This window comes from Ranitomeya imitator, chromosome 3 (genome assembly GCF_032444005.1).
Source record: "Ranitomeya imitator isolate aRanImi1 chromosome 3, aRanImi1.pri, whole genome shotgun sequence".
Taxonomy (NCBI): Eukaryota; Metazoa; Chordata; class Amphibia; order Anura; family Dendrobatidae; genus Ranitomeya; species Ranitomeya imitator.
Genome location: NC_091284.1, coordinates 114,293,742 through 114,308,573, shown reverse-complemented (window position 1 = coordinate 114,308,573; position 14,832 = coordinate 114,293,742). Strand labels below are relative to the sequence as shown.

Here is a 14,832-nt window from a genome sequence, read left to right as displayed (position 1 = left end):
AAGGATAGTTTCTACCCACACTGAGATTTTTTCAGTGAGTGTTTCCACCTCTGAAATAACTGGCCTCCCTGGGTTACCTGGCTTCTGAATCTTGGGAAGTCACTGTATTTCCTGTACACTGACCCTATATACAGAGCTCCTGTGTAAAATGTTACCGGTGATCACTGTATTACCTGTACACTGACACTATATACAGAGCTCCTGTGTATAATGTCACTGGTGAGTCCCTATTACCTGTACACTGATACTATATTCTGAGCTCCTGTGTATAATGTCACTGGTGAGTCAGTGTGTTACCTGTACACTGACACAACATGCAGAGCAATTGTGTATGATGTCACTGGTGACCCCTATGTACAGACCTTCTGTGTATAATGTCCCTTGTGATTCACTATTACCTGTACACTGACACTATACACTGTATACTATGTACAAAGCTCCTGCGTATAATGGCACTTATGGTAATATTAATATTGTGGTTTTTTTTTTTATTAATGATCAGTATTGTAGTATTCAGATATTATTTGGTGTTGATGTGGTCTGGTCATGGTATGGTTGTATTTGTCCCTGTGTGTGGTATTATTTGGTCACTATGTAGTTGCAATATATGGTCTGATCATGGTGTGACAGTATTTATTCCTTGTATGTGGTATTATTAGGTCACTGTGTGGTGGTAATATGTGGTTCAGCATTTGGGAAATAGTATTTGTCCCATGTATGTGATAATATTGGTAACTTTAAAAAATGTATGTGATGTATGTATTCTCATAAAGAAAAATATACCAAAAAAAAGTGTTGGGTATTTTAACAAATGTTTAATAGATTAGAGTAGAGTAGGGCCTGGCCAAAAGAGTCTACTTTGTCATGGTGGCAGGCTTAAAAAATCTTTTGGCAAAAAGAAAAGCTGATGGCTATATATGGGATGTGGTGTTCAATGAGAAGTGTTAATGTGTGATTGGTGAGTAAGTAATGTAGAAGTGGAGGTTTTCCAAGAGTGGGTGGTGTGACTGTGGAAGGTTTAAGGGGTGGAGGTGGAACTGGGGTGGAGCCTGGGTGGAGTCCCAAGGGGGCAGAAAATGCTGCCAGGAGACCCTGAAATTCCTGGTGGAAGCCCTGCTTGAAGTGTTGCCTGACAAACAAGATATATTTTAATAAATTGATCTTGCAATAATAATAAGCTCCACAATTTGATGTTTTAAAAAAATGTTCCTGTGGTGAGCTAATCTTATAAATGTGCCCCTGCTATGTACTGTGTAATGGCCATGTTTGACCATACAGTGACATGATCTGATCATACCACATATCCTGGTCAGGGTAGACGCAGAAGAGTATAGAAACATTACAGCATAGGATCACAGCTGATTTTTTCTGTGAGATAAAGCAGTTGCTTCTTGTATTTAACCCCTTAGTGACAGAGCCAATTTGGTACTTAATGACCGAGCCAATTTTTGCAATTCTGACCACTGTCACTTTATGAGGTTATAACTCTGGAACGCTTCAACGGATCCCGCTGATTCTGAGAATGTTTTTTCATGACATATTGTACTTCATGTTAGTGGTAACATTTCTTCAATATTACTTGCGATTATTTATGAAAAAAACGGAAATATGGCGAAAATTTTTAAAATTTTGCAATTTTCAAACTTTGTATTTTTATGCCCTTAAATCAGAGAGATATGTCACGAAAAATAGTTAATAATTAACATTTCCCACATGTCTACTTTACACCAGCACAATTTTGGAAACAAAATTTTTTTTTGTTAGGGAGTTATAAGGGTTAAAAGTTGACCAGCAATTTCTCATTTTTACAACACCATTTTTTTTAGGGACCACATCACATTTGAAGTCATTTTGAGGGGTCTATATGATAGAAAATAATGAAGTGTGACACCATTCTAAAAACTACACCCCTCAAGGTTCTCAAAACCACATTCAAGAAGTTTATTAACCCTTTACGTGCTTCACAGGAACTGAAACAATGTGGAAGGAAAAAATGAACATTTAACTTTTTTTTGCAAACATCTTAATTCAGAACCATTTTTTTTATTTTCACAAGTGTAAAAACAGAAATGTAACCATAAATTTTGTTATGCAATTTCTCCTGAATACGCCAATACCCCATGTGTGGGGGTAAACCACTTTTTGGGCGCATCGCAGAGCTTGGAAGAGAAGGAGTGCCGTTTTACTTTTTCAATGTAGAATTGGCTGGAATTGAGATCGGACACCATGTCGCGATTGCAGAGCCCCTGATGTACCTAAACTGTAGTAACCCCCCACAAGTGACCCCATTTTGGAAACTAGACCCCCCCAAGGAACTTATCTAGATGTGTGGTGAGAACTTTGAATGCCCAGGTGCTTCACAAAAGTTTAGAATGCAGAGTCGTGAAAATAAAAAAAATTTTTTTTTCACAAAAAAGATATTGTAGCCCCCAAGTTTTTATTTTCACAAGGGTAACAGGAGAAATTAGACCACTAAAGTTGTTGTCCAATTTATCCTGAGTATGCTGATGCTCCATATGTGGGGGTAAACCACTGTTTGGGCGCACGGCAGAGCTCGGAAGGGAAGGAGCGCCGTTTTGGAATGCAGACTTAGATAGAATGGTCTGTGGGCGTTATGTTGCGTTTGCAGAGCCCCTGATGTACCTAAATAGTAGTAACCCTCCACAAGTGACCCCGTTTTGGAAACTAGACCCCCCAAGGAACTTATCTAGATGTGTGGTGAGAACTTTGAATGCCCAAGTGCTTCACAGAAGTTTAGAATGCAGAGTTGTGAAAATAAAAAAATATTTTTCCACAAAAAAGATTTTGTAGCCCCCAAGTTTTTATTTTCACAAGGGTAACAAGAGAAATTGGTTCCCAGAAGTTGTTGTCCAATTTATCCCGAGTACGCTGATGCCCCATATGTGGGGGTAACCCACTGTTTGGGCGCACGGCAGAGCTCAGAAGGGAGGGAGCACCATTTGACTTTTTGAGCGCAAAATTGGCTGTCGTGTTTGGAGAACCCCTGATGTACCTAAACAGTGGAAACCCCTCAATTCTAGCTCCAACCCTAACCCCAACACACCCCTAACCCTAATCTCAACCTGATCCATAATCCTAATCACTAACCCTAACCATAATCACAACCCTTACCCCAAAACAACCCTAATGTCAACCCTAACCATAACCCTAATCAAAACCCTAAATCTAACACACCCCTAATCCTAATCTCAACCCTAACCTCAAACCTAACCCTAATCCCAATACACCCCTAATCACAACCCTAACCTTAACCCTAATCCCAAACCTAACCCTAATCCCAAGCGTAACCCTAATTCCAACCCTAACCCTAATACCAACCCTAATCCAAACCCTAACCCTAATCCCAACTCTAACCCTAACTTTAGCCCCAACCCTAGCCCTAACTTTAGCCCCAACCCTAACCCTAGCCCTAAGGCTACGTTCACACTTGCATCGTTTGGCATCCGTCGCAATCCGTCGTTTTGGACAAGAAACGGATCCTGCAAATGTGCCCGCAGGATGTGTTTTTTGCCCATAGACTGTATTGCCGATGGATCGTGACGGATGGCCACACGTCGCGTCCGTCGTGCACTGGATCAGTTGTGTTTTGGCGGACCGTCGGCACAAAAAAAGTTCAATGAAACTTTTTTTGTACGTCGCATCCGCCATTTCTGACCGCGCATGCGTGGCCGTAACTCCGCCCCCTCCTCCCCAGGACATAGATTGGGCAGCGGATGCGTTGAAAAACTACAGCCGCTGCCCACGTTGTGCACAATTTTCACAACGTGCGTCGGTATGTCGGGCCGACGCATTGCGACGGCCCCGTACCGACGTAAATGTGAAAGAATCCTAACCCTAAATTTAGCCCCAACCCTAACCCTAAATTTAGCCCCAACCCTAACCCTAAATTTAGCCCCAACCCTAGCCCTAACCCTAGCCCTAACCCTAGCCCTAACCCTAACCCTAGCCCTAACCCTAACCCTAACCCTAGCCCTAACCCTAGCCCTAACCCTAGCCCTAGCCCTAACCCTAGCCCTAACCCTAGCCCTAACCCTAGCCCTAGCCCTAACCCTAACCCTAGCCCTAACCCTAGCCCTAACCCTAGCCCTAACCCTAGCCCTAACCCTAACCCTAACCCTAGCCCTAACCCTAACCCTAATTTTAGCCCCAACTGCTGTTCTCCTGCCGGCCAGCAGATGGAGACAGATGGCGGGAGCACTGCGCATGCGCCCGCCATTTTCTTTTGCCGGCGGCCAGGAGGAGCAGCAGGAGGATCCAGGGACACATGTGAGTATGACAGGGTCCCCGAATCCCCCTATTTCTCTGTCCTCTGATGTGCGATCACATCAGAGGACAGAGAATTACACTTTACTTTTTTTTTTGCGGTCGCCGGTAAACAGTTAATTACCGGCGATAGCAAAACAGGGGTCGGTAAAACCGACCCCGATCATGCTCTTTGGGGTCTCGGCTACCCCCGACAGCCGAGACCCCAAAGATTCTCGCGAGGCCGGCCGGCGGGCGCACTGCGCATGCGCCCGCCATTTTGAAGATGGCTGCGCTCACCGGGAGCCACGAGGAGCACCGGGGGAGATAGGTGAGTATTGGGACCTCTTTTCTCTGTCCTCCGATGTGCGATCACATCGGAGGACAGAGAAATTAAAAAGAGATTGCGTTTTTTGGGGTTTTTTTGCGATCGCCGGTAAACGGTTAATTACCGGCGATCGCAAATGCGGGGTCAGTACAAAACCCCCCAAATCATGTTCTCTGGGGTCTCGGCTACCCCCGGCAGCCGAGACCCCGGAGAAAATCCGACTCTGGGGGGCGCTATTCACTTTTTCCACAGCGCCGTTAATTAACAGCGCTGTGGTTTAAGTACCCTTAGCGGCCGCCGTTAAAAGGCGTATCGGCGGTCGCTAAGGGGTTAAACATGTTTTACCCCACAGAAAACAGTAGCTGTGATCCCGTGCTGTCCTGTCTGTATGTTTTGTTTCCTCCCATGTTCCTGCATGGTGAGACACAGTCTTTACACAGTACATAGAAGGGGCACATTTGTAAGATTATCTCAACACAGAAACATTTTTAACACATCTAAATGTGGAATTTATTATTCATCCAAGATCTATTGATTAAAATGTACTTTGTTCATAGGACACCCCCTTTAACTACTTTTATTGCTAACAAAACAAACTGTCAATGATCAACTATAGCAAGATTCTTTTTTGAGATAACAGTGATAGATGAGCACATGTTTAGTAAATATTTTTACCTCACAAGATTTGTGCAAGGTCCGGGCCATCTGCAACTCTGGTACACCCTCTGGACGACAGTTTCAGATCCATTCTGTACTTGGCAGGTTACTGTTTTTGTCACTGTGAACTGACACCAGTTCCTACGAAAAAGCAAAATCACTTTGATTATTTTAATGACTTTTTCAAAATAACTTTAATTTGTAATCTTTTTTCATTTAAATCCTTATTCCTTTGCAGGCTGATATTAAAATCCAAGGTTCAAAAAGTTTCATATTATTTATTTAATTGTGGCAATTTATTATTCTATATGTATGGAAGCATGGTAGACCAGGATATTTATATATGGTATTATATAATTAAGGTGCTGACTTTACATTGCAATATCTGCTTTAGGCCAGTCTCACACGTCCAGATAATTCTGGTACTGGAAAAATCGGTACCGGAATTATCCGTGTCCGTGTGCCGGTGCGTTTCTGTGGCACATCAGTGTGGCACACGTGCGGCACACGTGTGCCGCCCGTGTGCCCACTGGGTACCACACGCACCGTGCAGGAGACAGTGCTAAAGTTTAGCGCTGTCCCCTGCATCTGGTGCTGAAGCCGCGATTCATATCTTCCCTGCAGCAGTGTTTGCTGTAGAGAAGATATGAATAATCGTGTTTAAAATAAAGGTCCAAATTCCCAGCCCCCTCCCACCCCCTGTGCGCCCCCCCGCTGGGAGGTGGAGCCGCATATTCATGACTGTAATCGGCGGGCCCACGTGACCGCTCATACAGTAAAAGGTGCGGCCAGGACAGGAAGCAGCGCCAGCCAGCGAGGGAGCCGGGTGAGTATTTTAATAACAGCGGGGGGGGCGCACAGGGGGTGGGAGGGGGGTGGGCACATGGATCTTTATTTTAAACACGATTATTCATATCTTCTCTACAGCAAACGCTGCTGCAGGGAAGATATGAATTATGGCTTCAGCACCAGTGGGGGACAGCGCTTACTGTAGCGCTGTCTCCTGCACGGCACACAGACTGCACACGGACAGCATCCATGTGCGGTACGAGTTTTACACGGACCCATTGACTTTAATGGGTCCGTGTAATCCGTGAGCTCCCATGAACACTGACATGTTTGGAACACGGAGACACGGTCCGCAAAAAATCAATGACATCTGCACAGATGCATTGATTTCACTGTGTCTTCATGTGTCAGTGGCTCCGGTACGTGAGGAAACTGTCACCTCACATACCGGAGCCACTGACGTGTGAAACCGGCCTTATGATGGAACCTTTATGAAATTTTGCAAACCCACATCGAAATAAGATTACTAGTAGAGATTTCATTAAAATTATTTGTTCAGTGACAAAAAAGAAATATATTTTACCAACTAAAGACAGCTGAATTACAAAGAATTTCCACTGCTACCCCCACTCTATCATTAATCCTAAATTTCTTCATTGAAAATTCATAAAACTGCCCTTTACCTAGTATCCAGAATATACAGCTCTGGTAAAAAGTAAGAGACCACTGCAAAATTTTCAGTTTCTCTGATTTTTCTCTTTATAGGTATATTTTTGAGTACAATGTAAATTGTTCTTTTAGTCTATAAACTTCTGACAACATGTCTCCGAATTTTCAAGCAATACATTTTGTATTTTTTTCTGAAAAGGAGAAATGGTCAAAATTTAAAAAACCCAGTGCTTTCAGACCTCAAATAATGCAACGAAAATAAGTTCATAATCATTTAGAAACAACAATACTAATGTTTTAACTCAGGAAGAGTCCAGAAATCAATATTTTGTGAAATAACCATGATTTTTAATCACAGCTTTCATGTGTCTTGGCATGCTTTCCACCAGTCTTTCACACTGCTCCTGGCGCAAAAATTTAAGCAGTTCTTCTTTGTTTGATGGCTTGTGACTATCTATCATCCTCTTGATTACATTCCAGAGGTTTTCAATGAGGTTCAGGACTGAAGATTGGTCTGCCCATGCCAGGGTTTTGATATGGTGGTCTCTGATTTTTTGCCAGAGCTGTATGTATCTCTGGTCAGATGATTGTCCATGCATTGGCCAAGTTGACCCATATACAGTAAATTGCAGCTTTAGTGGATATTAGACATAATTTTAAGACATGATAGACTTATTTTCTGACAATGATGGTGCATCATCTGTTACTTAGTGAATTCCACTTTAAATGGAATCTATCAGCGGCTTTTGGTTATTTAATCTGAGAGCAGCATGATGCAGGGGAAAATACCGTATATACTCGAGTATAAATTGAGATATTCAGCCCATTTTTTTAGGTTGAAAGTGCCCCTCTCAGCTTATACTCGAGTCATTCCCAGGGGGTTGGTGGGGGAGCAGCGGCTGTCCATCATACTCACCTGCTCCTGGTGCGGTCCCTGCTTCTCCGATGGTATGCTATGGTCTTCGGGCGCCGGCAGCTCTTCCTGTGTTCAGCGGTCACATGGTACCGCTCATTAAATTAATGAATATGGACGCGACTCCACTCCCATGGGGGTGGAGCGCATATTCATTACTTTAATGAGCAGTACCAGTGACTGCTGAACATAGGAACAAGCTGCCGGCACGGGATGACGGAGAAGCAGGGATCGCGCAGGGAGGGTGAGTATAACGGTGAGGGTGAGCACTGTGATATTCACCTGTCTCCGTTTTACCGCCGGACTCCGTCTTTCGCGTCCTCTAGCTGTGATGTTCAGGTCAGAGGGCGCGATGACATGGTTAGTGTGCGCCCTCTGCCTGAACTGTCAGAGAGCCAGAAGATGGAGCGGCACACGGTGGTGGATCGGCACACGGTGGTGGATCGGGGACAAGTGAATATCGCAAGTGCCGGGGGCCTGAGCAATAAGAGGTGAGTATGTCATTTTTTTTTCATCGCAGCAGTAGCATATAATTTATGAGGCATAATCTATAGAGCATCTTATGGGGCCATCAACCTTTGTGCAGCAGCATATGTGGCATAATCTGTGGAGCATCTTATGGGGCCATCAACCTTTGTTCAGCAGTATATGGGGCATAATCTATGGAGCATCTTATGGGGCCATCAACCTTTGTGCAGCAGTATATGGGGCATAATCTATGGAGCATCTTATGGGGCCATCAACCTTTGTGCAGCAGCACATGGGGCATAATCTATGGAGCATCTTATGGGCCACCAACCTTTGCGCAGCAGCATATGGGGCATAGTCTATGGAGCATCTTATGGGGCCATCAACCTTTGTGTAGCAGCATATAGGGCCGAATCTATGGAGCATTTTATGGGGCCATCAACCTTTGTGCAGCATTATATGGGCCATGTTGGGAATTCAGCTTTTGGGCTCCCTCCGGTGGTTGTAGACGGTAATGCAGTTGTGTCTGGATTGCAGGAGTGGACATGTGTATCTACTAATTGCAGGACTGACTGGGTTATATAGCTTTGCAGGATCCTTTAGTCAGTGCCAGTTGTCCATTGTTCTTGAAGGATTCACTTCCCTACTGGTCTCTCCAGTTGCTGTGTTTTTCTACAAAGATAAGTCCTGGCTTTGTTTTTGCTGTCCACCTGCAGTGGACCTTATAGTTCTGTGCTTTTTCATGTTTTTGTCTTGTCCAGCTTGGTCTGTGAAGGATTTTTTTGCAGCCTAGCTATTTCTCTGGAGATGCAGATATACCCCCCATGTCTTTAGTCAGATGTGGTGATCCGTATTTTCTGCGGTGGATATTTTCTAGTGTTTTTGTACTGACTGCATAGTACTCTGTTCTATTCTTTCTTTTTAGCTAGTATGGCCTCCTATGCTAAATTCTGATTTCATTTCTACGTATGTTATTTCCCTCTCCTCTCACAGTCAATATTTGTGGGGGGCTATCTATCCTTTGGGGATTTTCTCTGAGGCAAGATAGGTTTCCTGTTTCTGTCTTTAGGGGTAGTTGGATCTTAGGCTGTGCCGAGGGGTCTAGGCAGTGTTAGGTACCCCCCACGGCTGCTTTTAGTTGCGCTGCTAGGTTCAGGGTTTGCGGTCAGTACAGGGACCACCTTCTCCAGAGTACGTCTCATGCTGCTTCAAGGCCACCAAATCATAACAGGGCCATAATCTATGGTGCATCTTAAGGGGCCATCATTAACCTTTTGTGCAGCATTACAAGGGGCATATTTTAATACGGAGCATCTTATGGGGCCCATCATGAACTTTATTGAGCATTATATGGGGCAATTTTGTATGGAGCATCTTATGGGGCCCATCATGAACTGTATGGAGCATTATATGGGGCTCCTGATTCAATATGGATATTCAAAAACATTTAACCTACTCATGTCTGAACCTGATAGAACCTGAAGATCTACCTCTTCCGGCAAACCTACGACCTGCAGTAACCACCGATCGACCAAACCGCTGCATGACCAGCTCTATCCTCACCTACTGTATCCTCACCCATCCCTTGTAGATTGGACCCGTAGAAGCGCTTGCTCATAGCGCGAAACGGCCGTCGTCTCGTCTGCCGCACTCCTACCCCCCTTGCTCTCACTCCCCCGTGCCGTGAAGATGTACCGCATGGTGTTTCAATAAAGGACACTTGAAACTGCAGATTTGGTGAGTGCTGTTGCGTTCTTCTATTTTTGTGTGAGCCCTCGCGGGCAGGGTCCTAGTTGTGACTTGTATTGTTCAAGAATAATGTACCTGTTTTTATTATGTATACCCCTCCTCACATGTAAAGCGCCATGGAATAAATGGCGCTATAATAATAAATAATAATAATAATGTCTCAATCAATTTTACTTTTATTGGTATCTATTTTTATTTTTGAAATTTACCAATAGCTGTCACATTTCCCACCCTAGGCTTATACTCAAGTCAATAAGTTTTCCCATTTTTTTGTGGCAAAATTAGGGGTCTCAGCTTTTACTCGGGTCGGCTTATACTCGAGAATACTCTGATTCTAGTGATGTGTCACTTACTGGTCTGCTTGTTGTAGTTTCAATAAAATCAGTGTTTTATCAACAGGAGATTATCACTGCTGAACAAGTTGTCTCATGCCAAAAACAATTAAGTCCAGAACTTTTTGGACTGTGACAAAATCTTGGTGATTTGGGCTCTGCAGGTCACTATTTTTTAATTATAAAGAAATAACTGAGAAGCAATTGAAGTGTAGAGTTTCAGGTTTAATTAAAGGGATTGCACAAAAATATCCTGTGAAACGTTTAGGAATTGTATCGATTTTTCCACAAAGCTTACTCATTTCAGGGGCTCAAATGTAATTGAACAAATTAAATTTACCATAAATAAAATGTTTATTTTTTAATACTTTGTAGTGAATCCTTTGCAAGCAATGACTGCGTGAAGTCTGGAATCCATGGACATCACCAAACTTTTGGTTTCCTCCATTGTGATGCTTTGCCAGGCCTTTACTCCTGTTGACTTCAGTTGTTGTTTCTTTGTGGGTCTTTCTGCCTTATGTTTTGTCTTAAGCATGTAAAATGCTGCTTGATGGGGTTGAAATCTGGTGATTGACTCGACCATTGTAGAATATTCCCTTCTTTGAATTAAGAAACTCCAGGGTTGCTTTCGCAGTATGTTTTGGGTCATTGACCATCTGTACTGTGAGGCGTTGTCCAATTAATCTTGCTGCATTTGGTTGAATCTGAGCAGAAAGTATCGCCCTGTACACTTCAGAATTCGTACAGCTGCTTCTATCTTCAGTCACATCATCAATAAACACTGGTGACCCAGTGCCATTGGAAGCCATGCATGCCCATGCGATCACACTACTTCCACCATGTTTTACAGAGGTTGTGGTGTGTTTTGGATCTTGAGTGATTCCAGGATTTTTCCATACTTTCTTCTTTCCATCATTCTGGTGCAGGTTGATCTTAGTTTCATCTGCCCAAAGAATGCTTTTCCAGAACAGGGCTGGCTTCTTTAGATGTCTTTTGGCAAAGTGTAATCTGGCCTTTCTATTTTTAAGGCTGAGTAATGGTTTATGCCTTTGGTGAACCCTCTGTATTTGATTTCATGAAATCTCTTCATGGTAGACTTAGATGCTGAAACATCAACTTCCTAGAGAGTGTTCTTCACTTGGGTGGATGTTGTTTTTTTTCATCACCATGAAAAGGATTCTGTGAATTTCCACCAAATTTGTCTTCTGTGGATGTCCAGGCCTTTTTGAATCTGCCTAATTGATGATGGAATAATGAGCACATGAAAGAGCTTTTAAGACAACTGTCCAATTACTTTTGGACCCTTGAAAAAGAACAGCTACGTATTAAAGAGCTGTATATGTTCTAGGCCAGAACGTCAAGGAACTGGGAGCGCAGGTCGTCTTCACATCCATCCTCCCAGTCAATGGATATGAACCAAGGAGATTGAACAGGATTCTACAATTGAAAAACTGGCTTCGTCAATGGTGCCATGAGCAATGTTCTGGGTTTCTTGACCATGGGGTGAATTACCTTTATGCTGAACTCCTTACTAGAGTTGAGTTGCATCTAACGAAAACAGGAAAACACATATTGGCAGATGCCTTGCTATACTCATCAGGAGAGCTTTAAACTACAGCAATATTGGATGGGCAATATTCGGCCAAGAAAAAGTATGCGGCTAATGAATTCTTTTGTGAACCCCGCTATTAGAAGTGGAAATAAAGAACAAAACACAGGAAGAGAGATATGATGTCATAGGCATCACTGAAACTTGGTTAGATGATATACATGCTTGGAATACAAACCTCAAAGGCTACAACTTTTTTATTAGAAATAAGAGGGGAGGAGGTGTTGTATTCTATGTTAGAAAAACATATATTTCCACAGATATCCAAACATCAGAGACTAGTAGCTTTGTAGAAACCGTTTGGGTAGAAATACAAGGAGAGAACAGAAAGGCCACCATTGTAGGTATTTATTATAGGCTACCTGGACAGACTGAAGATATGGATGAACTCTTTTTACCACAGATGTCTCTGTCCTCAAAAAAGTATGACATAGTGATCATGGGAGATTTCAACTATCCAGATATTTGTTGGAAATCTCTCTCAGGCAAAAATACCGGGTCCGGATCTGCAATTTTGGACCTAATTTTTACCAATAGGGAGGAAATTGTTGAGGAAGTAAAGGTGGCTAGGAATCTAGGAGAGAGTGATCATGCTATCCTCAAATTTTGGATGACAATAGAAGGAAGACCTGCGAAGACTTAGAATTTAAGATTGGAAGGAGGAAGAAGGAAGAATTGGAAGCAATTAAATAGACCAGGATGGATTAACTTAATCACTTGTTACAATGGAAAAAATAAATTTATATTAAATGGAAAGAGGGGGGACTATCTAAAGAAGAATGTAATGCTGTCTGCAGGGAATACAGGGCAAGCGTTAGAAGAGCTAATTAAGTGACGCTTGCAAGGTAGACCAAAAGGAGTAAAAAAGGATTTTTGAGGTATGACAAAAAGGGTGAATACTCCCATAGGCACTGCCCCTCTCGCTGTTATTAGCGGCAGCAGGTGTTGGATGATGGGATCAGTAGTCCCATCAGCTGACACCAGTGACCAGAGGTAAAATTGACACCTCCGGTCACAGCTGAGAGCTCACGATGTCTTTTGACGGCATGGGAACCATGGCTCTCTGACAGGCTGGGTTGATTTCACCGCCAACCTGAAGCAGTGTTTGTCCCGTTGTCATGCACATTACAATGCAGCAAACACTGGATGTTCGGGCCTCCCATTCAAGTGAATGGGGTCCAGGTTCGGGTCCAGGTACTGTTCTGGTACTTGAACCCAAACTTTTTGCAACTGTTCAGCCGAATTCGTGGGAGCCGAACATCCAGGTGTCCACTCATCTCTACAAATGTTTTCTCTATCTTCAAAGAAGGAAAGGAGATGGAGCCATGAAATGACAGGCCAGTGAGCCATACTTCTATACCAGGAAAGATCTTTTAACAAATTATTAAACAGCATGTATGTAAGTACTTAGATAAGAATACAATAACTGACCAGAGCAAGCATGGATTTGTAGCAAACAAGTCATGGCAGACTAATCTAATTTCCTTCTATGATGGAATCACTCATGGGGTGGATCAGAGAAATGCAATAGGTATAGTGTATCTCGACTTTAGCAAAATATTTGATAAAGTATCTCATACTGTCCTTAATGTAAAAATGACAAAGTATGGGTTTGACAAGACTACAGTTAGGTGGATTCATAACTTACTCAGTGATCGTACGGAAAGAGTTGTAATAAATCATTGCACATCCAATTGGAAAAGTGTTTCATGTGGGGTACCACAAGGCACTGTATTGGCCCCAGTGTTATTTAACATTTTCATAAATGATCTAGATAAGGAAGCTGAAGGTAAACTAATCAAATTTGCAGATGATGCAAAGCTAGGAAGGATAGATAACAATACAGAAGACAGAGAATGGATTCAGAAGGCTCTAGATAAGCTTGAACAATGGGTATCGACTAATAGAATTGAATTTAACAGGAAGAAATGTAAAGGTACCTTCACACTCAGCAACGCTGCAGCGATACAGACAACGATGTCGATCGCTGCAGCGTCGCTGTTTGGTCGCTGGAGAGCTGTCACACAGACAGCTCTCCAGCGACCAACGATGCCGGTAACCAGGGTAAACATTGGGTTACTAAGCGCAGGGCCGCGCTTAGTAACCTGATGTTTACCCTGGTTACCATCGTAAAAGTAAAAAAAACAAACACTACATACTTACCTTCCGCTGTCTGTCCTCGGCGCTGTGCTTTCCTGCACTGACTGTGAGCACAGCGGCCGGAAAGCAGAGCGGTGACGTCACCGCTGTGCTTTCCGGCTGGCTGGCGCTCACAGCCAGTGCAGAGAAGCACAGCGCCGGGGACAGACAGTGGAAGGTAAGTATGTAGTGTTTGTTTTTTTTTTACTTTTACCCTGGTTACCAGTGAAGACATCGCTGAATCGGCGTCACACACGCCGATTCAGCGATGTCTGCAGTAGGTCCAGCGATGAAATAAAGTTCTGGACTTTCTGCAGCGACCAACGACATCACAGCAGGATCCTGATCGCTGCTGCCTGTCAAAATGAACGATATCGCTAGCCAGGACGCTGCAACGTCACGGATCGCTAGCGATATCATTCAGTGTGACGGTATCTTTAGATTCTACATCTGGGGAAGAAAAACAATAACATCTACAGAATGGAAAGAATAGAACTAAGCAACAGCACTTGTGAAAAAGATTTGGGTATACTAATAGATCGTAGACTACATGAGTCAACAGTGTGATGCAGCAGCAAATAAGGCAAACACAGTTCTAGGACGTATTAAGAGAAGTATAGAGTCTACTGTACTCTGGTTTTGGTTCACTTTTTCTCTATAGGCTTTTTCTGAAAACAATGCATGAAAAAATGCTGTTTAATTTTTAAGAGCAGAGTCAAAAATTTTCTGCATGATTAAAAAAGCGTTTAAAACTTTGTTTTATATCTGCACCAAAATCACATCAAATAAAGCGGAAAACTTGACCCTGGTATTGTCGAAGCTTCTTGGGAAAGAGGGAGATACCCCCTACTGACACTCTTACCATCCCTTACCTTTTTTCCCCCAGCGCGACCACCCGAACCCCTTCTCCCAATTA

The 14,832-nt window shown here is 43.2% G+C and overlaps 1 protein-coding gene across 1 annotated transcript in view; it reads right to left on the bottom strand.

The window, feature by feature from the left end:
* The window catches only part of COL26A1 (collagen type XXVI alpha 1 chain), an 817,346-nt gene that overhangs the window by 518,408 nt on the left and 284,106 nt on the right, over positions 1-14,832 (bottom strand). Inside the window, exon 2 of the mRNA XM_069761307.1 lies at positions 5,267-5,389. Within this exon, the coding sequence (XP_069617408.1) occupies positions 5,267-5,389 (123 nt within the window). The remainder of the gene's footprint in view (positions 1-5,266; positions 5,390-14,832) is intronic.